We start from the raw sequence: 19,421 nt of genomic DNA on the forward strand, positions 1-19,421 counted from the left end.
ATATGCTAAAGAAGCCCTACCTGGAATACTAGAGGAGCCTGGTAATTTGCAAGTTCTAACTGTGCAAACTTTGCTATGGAAGAATGTCCATGTCGAACAAGCCAGGCCTTAAGAGGGGAGAGTTTAAGCATTTCCTGTGGTGTGTGGTCACTGTTGCGTAACATGTGCAGCATGTTCATGGCCTGGATACAAATACTGGGGTAAAGATAAAATACTAAAGCAACACACCAACATTTCCCCAACTCCATAATTCCAATTAAAATATTGCTACGACATCACTGATTTGAAAATTGGGACAAGCAATGAGACATTTTTATGGAAACATCTTATAACTAACATAAGCTTACAACTATCTGCATCCTTTACATTTTTTCTGATGTGCTGAGAGGTAGTTCAATCACTACCACTTCCATACACCAGGAGTGGCACAATGCTGCAGTCCTTCACTGACATGCCCCTCGAAAAACCTGCAGTTTCAGAATGTCCAGTACTTATGGTCATCTTTTGAACTGTTCCCCATTTACAGCCTTCAAGTACTACCACTGACAATACTCAGTGTAATAAATATATCTCTATATACATATCTTAATGCATTATATTCATCCCCAGTAACATACCTCACTGCACTATAAATTTCCAATCACCCACTCCATATCAATACATACAAAACATATCCCAATGCACAATTTTCATTGTGTTATATTGCAATATCTATCCCCACTAACTTCACTACACTAAATGTATTACCACTAATACACTTTCAGACACTAAATGTATCCCAGCACACACTGTTATACTCTTCATTTATCCTCACTTTCAAACTTTAGTAAACTATAAGCATCACTATTTACAATGCTCAATACACTCTATGTACTCCCCTTACATGCTCAAAAATAATGAACCATGCTCAAACATCCAAGAACACTGTGTCTATCCCCATTAGATTCATTACATATCCCTCCTACTTACACACTTATAATATTCCCTCCCTCTTCTAAACTTCAGTAAAGTGTATCTATTTTCATTACAAACTCTAGTACAATATGTGTATCTGCATTTACTCCCATTTGCAAACTTTACTGAAGTGTACCAACTACACTTATGCTCTTTAATATATTACATGTATCCCAATGATATATATTACATGTATCCCAATTAAACACCCCAGTGCACAAAATGTACCCCCATTTACATATTTCAATACAAGAACATAGATCACTTTCTACATCAATCAGTTCCATAGATCCATTTCACTAAAGTGTTCAATGAAGGACTTGCTATTCCCTTGCTCTGCATGAGGATATTTGCCCACCCCCCCAAAAAAAGTCAGTTCTAAGTAAATCCATGTTCAGCAAACCTAGTTTTACAGATTAAAAATGGGTTGCATTCCAAGGTCCTCAGTCTCCTACCCAAAACCTAAAATTCACACTCTCATCTCACAAATACACACTCAAAACTTAAGACATATAACATAAAACAAAACAAGATAAAACAGAAATAATAAGTATACACCACTGAGGACTGACAGTCCAAAGTTGATGGTCTCTTTCTTTTTCAAAGTAGCCAACATGGCATCAGCAAAAGTATGCCTCAGTCAAAGCCACGACAGTTGAAAAGGTTAAACACTGTAACAAGTTGATGTAAAAAAATACAATGGGTATTGATTTGAGCTCCTCAATTGCTCATAAATCCAGCTCTTAGTGTTATACGAAGAGGGAGAGAAAAAAGAAGAATGAGACTACCACAACTCTCAGTGTGGGGAAAGGGGATATCATAAGAGCCAATCCTCCTGTGGCTGTTCTCTGTGCAAATACTTGATATTGTCCAGGTCTTCCTCACTTACACCTATTCACAAGTGCCAAATTCAAACCTGTGATATCTACCTTTTGTTAATCTAAATTCACATCCATTTACTGAGCCATAGTTAGTATTAATGTGATCGGGCACAATCAAATCAATATATTGTATGTACATTTGGGAGCCTTGAAAAATGTGTGGAAGTCGAGAACATTATCTCGGAAAGCAAAAATGGGTATGTTTGAGGGAATAGTGGTTCCAACAATGTTGTATGGTTGCGAGGCGTGGGCTATGGATAGAGATGTGCGCAGGAGGATGGATGTGCTGGAAATGAGATGTTTGAGGACAATGTGTGGTGTGAGGTGGTTTGATCGAGTAAGTAACGTAAGGGTAAGAGAGATGTGTGGAAATAAAAAGAGCGTGGTTGAGAGAGCAGAAGAGGGTGTTTTGAAATGGTTTGGGCACATGGAGAGAATGAGTGAGGAGAGATTGACCAAGAGGATATATGTGTCGGAGGTGGAGGGAACGAGGAGAAGAGGGAGACCAAATTGGAGGTGGAAAGATGGAGTGAAAAAGATTTTGTGTGATCGGGGCCTGAACATGCAGGAGGGTGAAAGGAGGGCAAGGAATAGAGTGAATTGGAGTCATGTGGTATACAGGGGTTGACGTGCTGTCAGTGGATTGAATCAAGGCATGTGAAGCGTCTGGGGTAAACCATGGAAAGCTGTGTAGGTATGTATATTTGCGTGTGTGGACGTGTGTATGTACATGTGTATGGGGGGGGGGGTTGGGCCATTTCTTTCGTCTGTTTCCTTGCGCTACCTCGCAAACGCGGGAGACAGCGACAAAGTATAAAAAAAAAAAAAAAAAAAAAAAAAAAAAAAAAAAAAACATTTGAAAGTAATAAGAACTTATGCTTGTCTGAAGCTAATGTAAACCATCAAAATCTGGCCAAATTACTATCAAAATAATCATTAAGGTATAATGAACAATGAGACCTGAGATGAATAATATACATAAACACAGAGGAAGATAAAAGCCAAGCAGTGAACTATTAAGAGATGGTAGACCTTCCACCCTTGCCTAATGGAAATCCACCACCTGGCTTCTACCAGGTATGGCCTAAGTGTGTACACCATCTCTCAGGTTCTGGACAAGCAGAAACAATGTCCCAGATCCAGGAGGCAATTCCAACTATTGCTAACAGTGTCATTTATGAAGATGCTGAAAAAAAGGGATTTAGTTGCCAGAGGATCTGACCGAAGAGGAACTCATGCAATCAGAGGAAGAAAAAAATCCTAGAGGATGGGGTAGAAACATTGGTACCAAAGCCAATTTACAACCAAGGGGTTCACCAAAGTATTCCATGAGTTAGACAAGGCTGTTTCCCCTGGTAATAACAAGGATTCCAAATGTGAGTGTCTGGTATTTTCTAGAGAGCTTACAGAAGTTTCACATGCATAAAAGGAAACAGAGGCATGCTACATGGTTAACACTGGAAAGCTCCACCACTTCCGCTTGAAACAGTTATTCCATCAGATAATTCAAGGAAAAACAGTCAATCCTAGTTCCCGTCTTACTCCCAGTAACCATCACTCCATCCCACTTCACTCAATAACCTCCTCATATCTTGATCACCACATTTTCTGGTAAGTCTTCATCAAATATTATCTAAATCAAATGAGAATGCTAAGTTGTTTCACACTTAAGAGGTATGTACGAAAAATTCTTTCCCATGAATATATCCACTTCCTCATATATAATGGTTTCAATTGCTTGTTTAATGATAAAACTTAGCAACAGGTTTTCCTGGAATGTAACTCCATCACTAAATAGGGATTGCTGATACTGGTGAGCACAGTACATTCAGGTGTAATTTCATTCAAAATCATTGGTGTCACTAGACTGCTGTTATGTGGTTATACCACAAATGAAAAGTCACCTTAAGTAGGGTTTATACGGTATGATTATCAATGGATGAAACGAAGTACAGAAACTTATTCCTCTAAATGAGTCCATCATTTCCTTGCTCCTGATTGGAGTACAGTCTTCAACCCGCAGAAGCCCCATAAAAGAAGTCCTGGGACTGTATAATCAAATTCATTATCATTTTGTAGTATCTATGATAAAACTGTTATTAGTGTGTGTATGGAAACTTAATGAAATATAAAATTTTCATTAAAAGGGGACCTCTGGCCTTGGCTGGAAATGCAACGCCCATTTTATTAAGGAAACCTATATTCACACCAAATTTGTTTATACTGTACCAACCTTTTCTACTTACGTATAATTATACAAGGGAGACTAAAAATATACAGTAAAGATAATGCTATTCCCCTTTAGTCCTCATTATCGCTGAAGACTAAAACCTGCTGCACGCACCATCAATGGGAGGAAGGAGGTGGCAGAGTGGATAAATTATGATAGAATTTGGTTCTTCCCTGATTTTATCAATACAGTACATTGTTTTATGATACCGTATAATCTGGTTGCTCTTGTTGTATTTTATGGATATGTTTAATTAAGACATAATTCTGTACTTCTTTCACAAGGTTATAACATTGTTCTTTGATCTTATGAACATTTCAATAAGATAAAAAATTACATGTTGATGGCCCTTCTCCAGAACACCAACAAGATCAGCATAGGTCAAAAAGAGTGAACGTCCTGAAAGCACCAACAACAGCAAGAAGCCACATACTTTTATTGTGATTTAACTATTCTATCTTTCCTGGCATGGGAATTTTGTTGTTTTTATTATTTCATATGCTGTTTCTTTGTATATTTAGCATAAATGGAGATACAATCACTGTTTAAAGCCATGTACCACTTGGGTGGTGATGAAATGCTGCTAATCATCACTTAGACTAATCATTCTGTAGAAAGCTAATGGAACAGTAACACCTCTTCTCACTGCAATTTCTTTAATATTTACTAAACAATGAAACACAGCATCATTATAATGCTACAAAAAAGACACTGGAAACATGAAAAAAATAAATGAAAATTAAATATACATCTATAAAGTGTAATTACACTGACAGAAAATAACAAATAAAAAGAAAAAAATGACATGCAAAGAACCTAGCCACACCTGGATTTAGAGGGATGCATGGTTTTAGTTTGGAGTGGGCTGAAACCAGGACCTTATCTAGGCAACCCAAGCATGTGAGAACTACCCCTGTGCAAAGTAAATGTTGGTGTTAAGATAAATCATGCAATACTGAATCTGTGCAAAAAAGAACTTACTGCAAAGCAAGAGAAGAGTATATGTATCTCCATACACAGTGCTATACCTATTCTTACTCGCTTACTTCAGTCCACTATATCCTAATTTGATTAGTTCAATCATTTCTTTTTTTTATTCATTTTCACTATTTCTTGCATTTGCATTATAACACCTGAAAAAACAAAGAAATGGCCTCACTCATTCACATTCTTCCTCTAGCTGTCATATATAATGTACTGGAACCAAAGCCCCTATCTACAACCAGATCCTAAAGACCTTTCTGAGGTTTCCATCAACCAGATCATATGCCTGTTCAGTACATTGACAGCACACTGCCCCATATATACACCATATCCCATGAAATACTTTATATCCTTTGTACTTTAGTACACTGTATGTATCTTCACTTACACACTTCAACTATCCTAACTGGTACCCTTCAATACACTGCAGGTTTCCCCAACTGCACACTTCATTTCAAATATATATATATTTATTTATTTATTATTTATTTTGCTTTGTCGCTGTCTCCCGCGTTTGCGAGGTAGCGCAAGGAAACAGACGAAAGAAATCCTCCCCTCCTTGTATTTTTAACTTTCTAAAATGGGAAACAGATATATATATATATATATATATATATATATATATATATATATATATATATATATATATATATATATATATATATTATCCCTGGGGATAGGGGTTTAAGAATACTTTCCACGTATTCCCTGCGTGTCGTAGAAGGCGACTAAAAGGGGAGGGAGCGGGGGGCTGGAATTCCTCCCCTCTCGTTTTTTTTTTTTTTAAATTTTCCAAAAGAAGGAACAGAGGGGGGCCAGGTGAGGATATTCCAAAAAAGGCCCAGTCCTCTGTTCTTAGCGCTACCTCGCTAATGCGGGAAATGGCGAATAGTTTAAAAAAAAAAAAAAATATATATATATATATATATATATATATATATATATATATATAAATATAGTTGTGCGGAGGAGGGTGGATGTGCTGGAAATGAGATGTTTGAGGACAATATGTGGTGTGAGGTGGTTTGATCGAGTAAGTAATAATAGGGTAAGAGAGATGTGTGGTAATATAAAGAGTGTGGTTGAGAGAGCAGAAGATGGTGTTTTGAAATGGTTTGGTCACATGGAGAGAATGAGTGAGGAAAGACTGACCAAGAGGATTATACATAATCGCTGTTTCCCATGTCAGCGAGGTAGCGCTATTCATATACACATATATGTATATAAACGCCCACATACGCATATATACATATCAACATATACATACATATGCATACACATACACAAACATTACATATATACATATGCACATATTCATACTTGCTTGCCTTCATCCATTCCTGTTGCTACCCCACCCCACAGGAAAACAGCAGTGCTAACCTTGATTAGGGCCACAGCTGCCAATGCCGTCTCAGCTAACATAAAAAAAAAAAATTCCAGGTAACTTTATAAATTTTTGCCCTATTCCTATTTTTATTCAAACATACCACCTAAAGAGACTACAGTTTAGTAACCATGTCTTCTTCTACACACTTATGTTCACCTATATTCATCAGCATGGGTTCATGACACCCCCTGGTGAACCTCATCAAATATGTTACCTTATACTTCCTCTTTTTCTAAAAGTATTGGTAATTCTTCATCCTTCCATATTTCTGATATCTAAGCATTCACTCTAATTTCACTGCTGGAAAACAGACAAATCCTATCCGAACATATATATCATTTGACTTTTTTATACCCTATCCATCCATCTATATGTCACACTTCATTTACAATTTTTCTATCCAACGCCTATGAAACAAAAGCAGTGTGGGGTATTTTGCAGCAACCTATCCATTTGTGTGATCTAATGAGCATCTTTTCTCAAAATACAAATGAAGGAATGTAAATATACCGAGGAAACGCTACAGTCTAAATAAAAGGTGGATATGCTCTACCTACCACTGAGTAATTTTTTCACCAGCTGAGCACGGGGAAGAGGGTTTTATTGTAACTTCAATGCACACTGTATTTACAGTGAAAGCTGTAAACAACAGTTACACTTCTTAGATTGTTTGCTCAGCATGCTAATTTTCAATACAAACGTTATAAATGATGCTATCACATCTCAAAGACTTGAGAGTAATAAGAAAAAAGGCAATAACAATCTGCTAATTCTACACAGAGAGTTGGATGAAGCCTATATAAAGCACTATAACCATACAACATAACCTGCCTTAGCTATGGAAAGTTAAATACAAAATATGCTCACTTAATTTTACAAGGACAACATATCATTACAGTGAAGATCTGCTGTTTTACAATAGCAACCAAAAGACTACAGAACACTGTACCTTACAGTCAGAGTGACCACAGACAATGACATGCTTGATGCCATTGATGATACAGCCCAATTCAAGTGCTGCCGGTTCTGTTGTGATCTCCTCGTGGCCACACAGATTAGCGTGAGGTACCAAGTTCCCAGCATTACGCACTGTATAGGGCTTCAATAATCAGGTGATACTTAAAATACTGGTTTGATTAATGCTAAGGTTACCTTTTATTCATTTTCATGAATCTAAATATATCTAGCACAAAAAAAATATTTTCCCACCTAATTATACAAGAATATAGGTTTTTCACATTGTTTCATACCTTAAATATTTTCCATTGAATTATTTATTCTGAACTGGCAAGGAATTGAAAAAGAAAACATGGGTATATACAAGCACATGTTTTGTGAAAAACTGAGAAAGAGTCGAAGAGAGTTCCTACAATATGACTTTATCTGAAGCAAGCATGCCCTGCCTGTTTCACAATATTGTGCTACTGTTTTCTGTTGCCACGTTAATTTCATGGTTGTTTACATTGGATTCATCTGGAACTATTTTAATCCATTAATCAAGTCTTCCTTTGAAAGTTTCATGGTTTAAACCCTTCCCAATTCTTGATTTGTTAGGCAAAATAATGAAAAGTCTTTATCTTTCTTTTCTAGGCCCTTACGCATTTTTGTTTGCCCTTAAGGATTTTTGTTCAATGTGATTTTGATATACTTTTTCATGCTTCCTCACTATTTCTCACATAAGTAATTTTTTGATATATTCCATGGAATTCTTGTATCTCAAATTAATCTGTTTCTTCAAATCTACGAGTTTAATTTTTGTACATCTTATCTAATCCCTTCAACCTGTTACCATGCTACAGTCACTCTCACAAGTGTAGGAACCAGCTTTCATTTCAATGATGAGGTGGAGGGCCTATGGTTTTAACAACCCATAGTAAAAGTAAGCAAAGAAAAGAGATACTATAGGAGCCCTTAAAATTTAAGTAATCTTTCATAAAGGCATCACATGACTGTGATAGATTCCAGGAGTGAGGAAAGAGCTGGATGTAAGAGAGCACTTCTTAACACCCAACTAGATTACAAGAGACACAAAGTATGTTATACTGAATTTTGAGTATGTAATACTGAAAGTTCTACTGAATCTTTATTTTTTGCTTCACTTGATTTGTTCTTCCAGTGAAGTACAGATGAACCAACTCAAGAAAAAAAAAAAAAAAGACTGATTTAAGCTGATGGCTGACAAAAATTATCCAATTATCACTGCAATTTTCTTCTAAAAAAAGTCAAGAAATTTGGGAACTTTGATGAAACATTTTGTTTGAAACAAGTGCCCACAGTCAGGATTACTTACCTATAAACATATCCCCAACATTAGTTTGTGTGAATCTCGTAGGAAGCATCCGACTATCTATACATGTGAAGAACACTGCTTTGGGCTGAAATGATCATCAGAAAGGCCACTATTAGATTATGAACAAGAAACGTACAACAGACATAAATTACCTCAAAGACATCCCTAGAAATAATAATCAATTAATAAACGAAATAGCACTACAGTACAAATGAATCAAAAAATCTGGAATGCTTGGGACTTGGATAATGCCAGATTTTTCATTCTTTCACATTTCTGAGTGCATTTAAAATTCATTAAAAGAAAAATCTAACTTTCTTGGCATAGTGCGTGTGTGTGTGTGTGTGCGTGTCTGTGATTTGATCATGAAGCTGATGTGGAAAGTGTATATGGAAGTACAGGAAAGTGATCAGGTGCTTGATGACCAGACAATGGCAATTACAGGTCAATGTATAACAGAAAACAAAGTAAAAATGACTAAGCTGGCAAAGTGACAGTAAAGAAGGACTGTGAATGATTAGGTTAAAGGGATTAGAGAGTGAACTTGCTGGAGAGGAGCAATATAGGTTTATGAAGAGAGAAGGGGGCATAGATGAGACTCTTGCTCTTTAGACAAGTAGCAGAGAAAGTGATATTGAAAATGAAGATGCATACAAATTTATGGATTTATGAAAGGCGTACCAGTATGATAAAATAATTAGAAAAAAATGCTTGGGGAAGTTCTAACTCTATATGGAGTGCATGAAGGGCTTTCAGATGCTTTGTAATGGAAAAGGTGCACATGTAAAAGCGGATGGTAATTAGTGTAAGTGGTCCATAAGTAATACAAGAGTGCTTCATGGTTGCTTGATGTCACCATGGTTTTCTTATATTCTTATGGATGGGGCTTTACATGAAATGAAAGGGAGGTGGAGAGATTATGGTGTAAAGCTTAACCAGAAACAGAATGGAAGTTGCAACCATTGTATGCAAGTGATACTGTATTAGTGGCTAAGTCAGAGGAAGAGGGAATAGCCTGATGAGCCATTTCGATGATGTAATTAAGAGGAGCATGCTAGAAGTGAATGTAACTAAAAGTAAGGCACTAGTTTTTGAAAAGGATGGGAGATTATTGTCATTTTAGCTTGCACAGTGAAGCTTTGGATGCTTTGAACGAGTTCACCTAAGAGTGAGATTTCATAAAGATGGTGCAAGAGTGAGAGTTCAAGCTATAAGCCGACACGTAAAGGAGAAAAACTGGGGGCGCATTGAAAACCCTGGTCAAAGGGATAGGTTATAAATAAGAGCAGCAGAGGTGGCCAACTTGTACTGTATACAACATAGGTGTTATGATGAGGATAAAAAGCTTGAAGAATAAAGACTTGATAAGGTTGTGAAGATAACACAAGAGAGGTGGGTGGACAAAAGTCATTTAGGATGGTATGGTTAAGTAGGAGGCATGGTAAATAATAGGTCAGTCAAGATATACCACATCACAGGTAAAGTTACATGCAGATGAGGGAGACCACACAGAACAGATGGACAGATGACATCAGGAAATTTATCATGGTCACAGATATTTCAGATAACGAATCCTATGAAATGACAGGATCAGAAGCAATAGAGGAATCAGGTGTATGGAAGTGGTAAGTAAAGTGAAAGAGCAATAAAGAATTTTGCAAGCGTGAAAGTCCGTGTCTTCCTTTAGCTGGGTATGGGTTGAGGAAGTGTGTAAGAGTTCAAAGGCTGGATGAAAATGATCCATGCCCTTAACATGGGGACAGTTTAAGGATTATGAACAAAGTAATAAATGTATAAATACATGCAAATATCCACATATTCTTTACTGCAAATTAGTATGAAGTCCCATATATTACCTTCTTTTTCAACATCATACATGGTAAAAGAACCTTGTTCATCAAATTCTTAATGTAGTAAGAACACAAGACATCTGTTATCCTAAGCCTTTATGTTACTATTTTGTTTTCATCAAATTCAAATCGTATTTGTTACAGGTGATATGAAAAAGAAAACAGGCGTTCCCAGGATATACTCATGCAATATCCTGTTTCCGCAGGAAAGGAGTTTCCATGTTCAACCATAGACACCTTAGCAAGGTCAAATTGCTCGAGGTTCCAACATATTTAACCTAAGGCTCCTGCTCTGGGAAAGTAACATTAAAATTGGCACCCTAAATTTTCCCCCTCATCTTACAGCACATGCTCTACTTCGTTGAGTTTTGTGTTCCATAAATAACTTTAAAACTTTTTATCTCTTACGATTACGTAACATATGCGGTAATTACCCCCCAAAAATCTCCAATTTTAGCTTATCTAACAATGGCATATCCACACCTTTACCCAAACATTATGAGATAACGATTATTAAAACACGTGTAATCTTGCCCTTACATAAATTTCACACCGAAAAATAGCATTCATTGGAATAGGATATGAAATATAGTAATAAACTTACATGTGGATCATCTCGCACCACCTGGAACTGCTTGACCATGCCTTCTCTGTACGTATTCCTGTACTTCATGACCCCGTGCAATATCCGTAACATGCCCATGGTGCCGGAGAGAGGAAATTAAGGAGTGTAACAGATACCCTGGAAGCCAGCCAGTGCCTCGAGCAGACGACGTCTTGTGTTTACAACTGGCCAGCTGCGACGACACCTGCCAGCCTTCGTACCTAAGACGTCATGATTAACGTACTTGATATATATATCTATCTAAGTGGAATACGGATACCGTTGGAATATATATGTGTGTGTGTATATATATATATATATATATATATATATATATATATATATATATATATATATATATTCAAACTTTTTCTTTCAAACTATTCGCCATTTCCCGCGTTAGCAAGGTAGCGTTAAGAACAGAGGACTGGGCCTCTGAGGGAATATCCTCACATGGCCCCCTTCTCTGTTCCTTCTTTTGGAAAATAAAAAAAAAAGAGGGGAGGATTTCCAGCCCCCCGCTCCCTCCCCTTTTAGTCGCCTTCTACGACACGCAGGGAATACGTGGGAAGTATTCTTTCTCCCCTATCCCCAGGGATATATATATATATATATATATATATATATATATATATATATATATATATATATATATATATATATATATATATATATAATATATATAATATATATATATATATATATATATATATATATATATATATATATATATATATATATATATATATGTCGGAGGTGGAGGGAACGAGGAGAAGAGGGAGACCAAATTGGAGGTGGAAAGATGGAGTGAAAAAGATTTTGTGTGATCGGGGCCTGAACATGCAGGAGGGTGAAAGGAGGGCAAGAAATAGAGTGAATTGGAGTCATGTGGTATACAGGGGTTGACGTGCTGTCAGTGGATTGAAGCAAGGCATGTGAAGCGTCTGGGGTAAACCATGGAAAGCTGTGTAGGTATGTATATTTGCGTGTGTGGACGTGTGTATGTACATGTGTATGGGGGGGGGGGGGTTGGGCCATTTCTTTCGTCTGTTTCCTTGCGCTACCTCGCAAACGCGGGATACTGCGACAAAGTATAAAAAAAAAAAAAAAAAAAAAAATATATATATATATATATATATATATAATATATATATATATATATATATATATATATAATATATATATATATATATATATATATATATATCACACGGGCCATATACATAAAGTATATTAACGCCGGAAGAAGGTGTTCAAGATATTTCGGTAATGTTGATGGCATCCATGAACCTTGCAGGTTATGGCTCCAATTTAATTATATTTATCATACTTTGTCGCTGTCTCCCGCGTTTGCGAGGTAGCGCAAGGAAACAGATGAAAGAATGGCCCAACCCACCCCCATACACATGTATATACATAAACGCCCACACACGCACATATACATACCTATACATTTCAACGTATACATACATATACATATATACACATGTACATATTCATACATGCTGCCTTCATCCATTCTCGTCGCCACCTCGCCACACATGAAATGGCAACCCCCTCCCCCAGCATGTTAGCGAGGTAGCGCTAGGAAAAGACAACAAAGGCCACATTCGTTCACACTCAGTCTCTAGCTGTCATATAATAATGCACTCAAACCACAGCCCAATAAGCCATGTGTATCATACGTGTATTTAAAGGGCAAATATACACTCTCCCAACAGCCGCTCCTCCTCTAACATTATAGCTACATAATCTCGCCCCGATTGGTTCAGCTGACTGCACTCATTTAAATTTCCACCTATTTATCGGATAATGCTTCTCTCTCTGCCAAACGTACAGCATAGTTTATTGCTGTGGGAATAAATGTCTGTATCCCTCTATCCTCCAATACTCCATCTTCCAATCCATCTTTCTACCATTCCAGAACTGATCCCATCTCAACAAAGTACCTGGTATATTAATGGACCTGGAAAAAACTACTCATTCTCTAACTCGTAGTCAATTTCCAATTTGTCTTAAAATCATAGCATACATATTATTCACAAGACAAACACATTTCCATGCAAAGAAGTGAAATAACCTGTCTACTTTTACCACCGATACGTCTCTGGTTTAGCCCGAAAACATTTCCAATTTCTGTTGTACTATCTTTTCATTCGTTTTTTTTTTTTTTTCGTCCTGACAATATTAAACCTGTCTGTTCTATCCACAAAACAACAATTTACTGGTTCTCATATGTTCTCTAACGCTACTTTGGATATCTAATATTCCCTCAACTCTTGGCGTACTTTTTATTAATAGCATAGTTCTCTCTGTAATATCTTCTTTTGCCCAATCGGAAAACCACTTCTCTCTCTCTAGACCCTTCTTGGAAATATCCATTGGGATAGCATATCGATCTCTTATTCAGCATTCAATTATTTTCATAGTCTAAGAGCTCATGAGTTTATCTATCATTTCCTTAAGCATTTTTGAAACTCAGTTTTGTCTCTCATCATCAGTATGGCTTCCACAAGAAGAAATCCAGGGGTAACACCTGCTCTTACGAACTCGGGTCCTCATCTCTAAAGGAGACTTTAGGTAATCTAATACTGTGGCCATTAATATAACAAAAGCTTCTAATACGATTTGGTATCGGGATCTAATCCCAAATCTTGTCTTATTTGTGTTGTTTTTTTCCCACACTACTTTCGTATTTATATTCCTCTATGACCGGCATGTTTCCGTAACTTATTGATGGATACCTGTGTCCAATCACTGATAATCTTCCTCTTTGATTCCTATTCATGGGCGATTTCTCTTCAATAGTTGATCCAATACTGTCATATGTTGACGACCCAACTCTACATTCTTCCCATCTTTCTATGTTGTTCCATCTTGCCTCTCGCCTCGTCATAACTTCCACTATAAATTCACATTTGGACAGGATTTCCCAATGGGGCTGAGACACCTCAGTATTCTTTAGCGCATACCCAGTTTCTTTCCATTTTTTTCTTTCTCATAATCCCTCACAACCTTCCTACATCTTATTCAGATGCCAGTCTCTTGTGAACGTTTATAGCCTTGTATGAAGGAAGTAATGCTCACATCTGGGAATATTTCAGTTTTACACTTACGTATCTGAGAAAATCGAGCCCACAGCTTACTGACACACCAGCTAGCTCTCCCACTCTGACTTTTCTTAAACTTAACCTAGTTAGTCCTACGTCACTGTGTTGGTTCTCTTTCCCTCTTTTGTAGATATTACTCCGGTTTCTACTGTAGAAAACTGGCTTCTTGTGTGTCCGTGCCATTATAAGCTAGACCCAGAGGTCCTTGGCAAACTACATGATTACTGCGTGGCCACTGGCAACCCATGGTTGGGGGTCCATTACAATATCTCTTTCCTTCATTTCATGCCTAAACTTTGGAACTTATTTTTCCCCCATATGTCTTTCCTATCTTCTCCTTATACCTGGCCATTTTTGAATGTCAGGTGTTCCACATTCCCCCAATACTCGTGAGATGATTTTTCTTCGTATATTGTTACTTCTCCATCTCAAACGGTGAGGAATGTTGGCCCTCAATGTGATATACAGGTTGGTGGTGTGCTGTGGTAAACTCTGGGCGGCGAGGCCCAGTGGCTATCACAGTACCTGGTCAGACAGAGCGCAGGTCACTCGTTCTCCAGGAGGTGGCCCGTCACGGTACAGGCCAGTCACTTCCAGTCGTCCTAGGACACCTCAGGACCTGGCCAGTCACTTCCAGTTCGTCCTAGGACACCTCAGGACCTGGCCAGTCACCGTACAGTTCAGTCACGCCCCAGTCGTCCAGGGACACCTCAGGATCTAGCCAGTCACCGTACAGTTCAGTCACGCCCCAGTCGTCCAAGGACACCTGAGGATCTAGCCAGTCACCGTACAGTTCAGTCACGCCCCCATCGTCCAGGGACACCTCAGGATCTAGCCAGTCACCGTACAGTTCAGTCACGCCCCCGTCGTCCAGGGACACCTCAGGACCTAGCCAGCCAACGTACAGGTCAGTCACGCCCCCGTCGTCCAGGGACACCTGAGGACCTGGCCAGCCACATACAGGTCAGTCATTCACAAAGTTCCAAGGACAACCAAAGGACCTGGCAAGACTCCATAATGACCAGTTAGAACTGTTTGCCATTCACACCATCAGCTCGTGTAAGGAACTGGAAAAGTTGTGAATAATGTATTAACATGTATAATATAACATGTATTATATATATCATATAACATGTATAACATATAATATGTATTAAATAACATATGTATAACATATTTATCATATAACATGTATTATATAACATATATATCATATAACATGTATTATACAACATATATACCATATAACATGTATATATAACATATTATATAACATGTATCATATAACATGTATCATATAACATATATATTATATAACATGTATTACATAAGTATACTTATGTAAGTAGGAGAGATGGCCAGAGAGCATTATTGGATTACGTGTTAATTGACAGGCGTGCGAAAGAGAGACTTTTGGATGTCAATGTGCTGAGAGGTGCAACTGGAGGGTTGTCTGATCATTATCTTGTGGAGGCTAAGGTGAAGATTAGTATGGGTTTTCAGAAAAGAAGAGTTAATGTTGGGGTGAAGAAGGTGGTGAGAGTAAGTGAGCTTGGGAAGGAGACCTGTGTGAAGAAGTATCAGGAGAGACTGTGTACAGAATGGAAAAAGGTGAGAACAATGGAAGTAAGGGGAGTGGGGGAGGAATGGGATGTATTTAGGGAATCAGTGATGGATTGCGCAAAAGATGCTTGTGGCATGAGAAGAGTGGGAGGTGGGCTGTTTAGAAAGGGTAGTGAGTGGTGGGATGAAGAAGTAAGAGTATTAGTGAAAGAGAAGAGAGAGGCATTGGGACGATTTTTGCAGGGAAAAAATGCAATTGAGTGGGAGAAGTATAAAAGAAAGAGACAGGAGGTCAAGAGAAAGGTGCAAGAGGTGAAAAAAAGGGCAAATGAGAGTTGGGGTGAGAGACTATCAGTAAATTTTAGGGAGAATAAAAAGATGTTCTGGAAGGAGGTAAATAGGGTACGTAAGACAAGGGAGCAAATGGGAACTTCAGCGAAGGGCGTAAATGGGGGGGTGATAACAAGTAGTGGTGATGTGAGAAGGAGATGGAATGAGTATTTTGAAGGTTTGTTGAATGTGTCTGATGACAGAGTGGCAGATATAGGGTGTTTGGGTCGAGGTGGTGTGCAAAGTGAGAGGGTTAGGGAAAATGATTTGGTAAACAGAGAAGAGGTAGTAAAAGCTTTGCGGAAGATGAAAGCCGGCAAGGCAGCAGGTTTGGATGGTATTGCAGTGGAATTTATTAAAAAAGGGGGTGACTGTATTGTTGACTGGTTGGTAAGGTTATTTAATGTATGTATGACTCATGGTGAGGTGCCTGAGGATTGGCGGAATGCGTGCATAGTGCCATTGTACAAAGGCAAAGGGGATAAGAGTGAGTGCTCAAATTACAGAGGTATAAGTTTGTTGAGTATTCCTGGTAAATTATATGGGAGGGTATTGATTGAGAGGGTGAAGGCATGTACAGAGCATCAGATTGGGGAAGAGCAGTGTGGTTTCAGAAGTGGTAGAGGATGTGTGGATCAGGTGTTTGCTTTGAAGAATGTATGTGAGAAATACTTAGAAAAGCAAATGGATTTGTATGTAGCATTTATGGATCTGGAGAAGGCATATGATAGAGTTGATAGAGATGCTCTGTGGAAGGTATTAAGAATATATGGTGTGGGAGGAAAGTTGTTAGAAGCAGTGAAAAGTTTTTATCGAGGATGTAAGGCATGTGTACGTGTAGGAAGAGAGGAAAGTGATTGGTTCTCAGTGAATGTAGGTTTGCGGCAGGGTGTGTGTGATGTCTCCATGGTTGTTTAATTTGTTTATGGATGGGGTTGTTAGGGAGGTAAATGCAAGAGTCTTGGAAAGAGGGGCAAGTATGAAGTCTGTTGGGGATGAGAGAGCTTGGGAAGTGAGTCAGTTGTTGTTCGCTGATGATACAGCGCTGGTGGCGGATTCATGTGAGAAACTGCAGAAGCTGGTGACGGAGTTTGGTAAAGTGTGTGGAAGAAGAAAGTTAAGAGTAAATGTGAATAAGAGCAAGGTTATTAGGTACAGTAGGGCTGAGGGTCAAGTCAATTGGGAGGTGAGTTTGAATGGTGAAAAACTGGAGGAAGTGAAGTGTTTTAGATATCTGGGAGTGGATCTGTCAGCGGATGGAACCATGGAAGCGGAAGTGGATCATAGGGTGGGGGAGGGGGCGAAAATTTTGGGAGCCTTGAAAAATGTGTGGAAGTCGAGAACATTATCCCGGAAAGCAAAAATGGGTATGTTTGAAGGAATAGTAGTTCCAACAATGTTGTATGGTTGCGAGGCGTGGGCTATGGATAGAGTTGTGCGCAGGAGGATGGATGTGCTGGAAATGAGATGTTTGAGGACAATGTGTGGTGTGAGGTGGTTTGATCGAGTAAGTAACGTAAGGGTAAGAGAGATGTGTGGAAATAAAAAGAGCGTGGTTGAGAGAGCAGAAGAGAGTGTTTTAAAATGGTTTGGGCACATGGAGAGAATGAGTGAGGAAAGATTGACCAAGAGGATATATGTGTCGGAGGTGGAGGGAACGAGGAGAAGAGGGAGACCAAATTGGAGGTGGAAAGATGGAGTGAAAAAGATTTTGTGTGATCGGGGCCTGAACATGCAGGAGGGTGAAAGGAGGGCAAGGAATAGAGTGAATTGGAGCGATGTGGTATACAGGGGTTGACGTGCTGTCAGTGGATTGAATCAAGGCATGTGAAGCGTCCGGGGTAAACCATGGAAAGCTGTGTAGGTATGTATATTTGTGTGTGTGGACGTGTGTATGTACATGTGTATGGGGGGGTTGGGCCATTTCTTTCGTCTGTTTCCTTGCGCTACCTCGCAATACGCGGAGACAGCGACAAAGTATAAAAAAAAAAAAAAAAAAAAAAAAAAAAAAAACATGTATTATATAACATATATATTATTTAACATGTATCATATAACATGTATTACCAATATTTCTGAATTAGGTTATTTACTGACTTTACATTTTCTCCCAATCTTTACACGTACTTTTACCCCTGAAAATGGAGGCCTAAAAGGAGTTAGAATTCGAAACACTTGGAATAAAAGTTACCATTGTCAGTGTTCGATTATAATAAGTAGTTAGAACTTTGAAGTTAATCCCGTTTTCCTCAGTTACAGTTTTGTTAATGGTGGTCATTCGCCAGTGGACCTTGTGGCCAATGAATCGATATACCTCCATTTGTACTAGAAGTTTATTGTGGTGTATGATTACACCGTAATTATGTCTCTATAATCCTGTAATTGGTGTCGCAGCAAGGTGACTGGAAGCTAAATAGTAATTATGGGTTACAAAGTCATGAGCTAAATAGCCTAGTTAGTTGATTACAGGCTAAATAGTGATTATGGGTTACAAAATCATGAGCTAACTAGCCTAGTTAATGTCCTAAAAGAAGATGTAGCATGAATTTTGATGTCCATCTTCACTTGCCATTTCTTTAAGTTCCCGGACTTCATTCACCATTTTCTGGCTAACTTTAGGAGGGGGAGGGGGGCCTGTCTAAATTTCTTTATAGATTATCTTTATCATTTATCAGTTCTTTTAAGTTTGGCTTCATCAGTGACCATTTAGCAGCTCCTACATTCGTGGGGTCCCCATTTCTTGAACTTTCTTTGGTCCCCATTTCTTGAACTTTCTTTGGTCCCCATTTCTTGAACTTTCTTTGGTCCTCATTTCTTGAACTTTCTTTTGTCCCCATTTCTTGAACTTTCTCTTTCAATCAAACTTTCTTTTTTTCTTCTTCACCATTTTATACATAATTCATAGTTCCATCCCTTCGTCTCTGCCCCCATACATCCCAGTGTTGTCGTGCAAAATGCTTCTTTATATATTTTTCTAAATCTGGTTCTGGATCTCTTTTCGTTAGCGAGACCAATATTGCTGGTGCTCCTGCAGGAGGGAGGGAAGAGGCCATGTTGGTGAAGGGTGTCGTGGTGGTGATGGTGATGATGGTGGGGCCTGGCATGACCATGATGGCGAGGACCAACGTTACTGAAACGTCGCCTTCGCCATCAACTGCTATGGCGTCGCCTTCGCCACCACCTACTGCGTCGCCGTCGCCACCACCTACTGCTATGTCGTCGCTGCCACCTACTGCTA

The 19,421-nt window shown here is 38.5% G+C and overlaps 1 protein-coding gene across 1 annotated transcript in view; it reads right to left on the minus strand.

The window, feature by feature from the left end:
• Positions 1-19,421, minus strand: part of CAHbeta (carbonic anhydrase beta) — a 35,733-nt gene that overhangs the window by 8,728 nt on the left and 7,584 nt on the right. The window contains exons 2-5 of the mRNA XM_071685444.1: positions 11,181-11,401; positions 8,727-8,811; positions 7,386-7,525; positions 21-182 (exon numbers count right to left, since the gene is read on the minus strand). Coding sequence (XP_071541545.1) covers positions 21-182; positions 7,386-7,525; positions 8,727-8,811; positions 11,181-11,279 — 486 coding nt within the window. The 5' untranslated portion in view covers positions 11,280-11,401. The remainder of the gene's footprint in view (positions 1-20; positions 183-7,385; positions 7,526-8,726; positions 8,812-11,180; positions 11,402-19,421) is intronic.

Source organism: Panulirus ornatus, chromosome 40 (genome assembly GCF_036320965.1).
Source record: "Panulirus ornatus isolate Po-2019 chromosome 40, ASM3632096v1, whole genome shotgun sequence".
Taxonomy (NCBI): domain Eukaryota; kingdom Metazoa; phylum Arthropoda; class Malacostraca; order Decapoda; family Palinuridae; genus Panulirus; species Panulirus ornatus.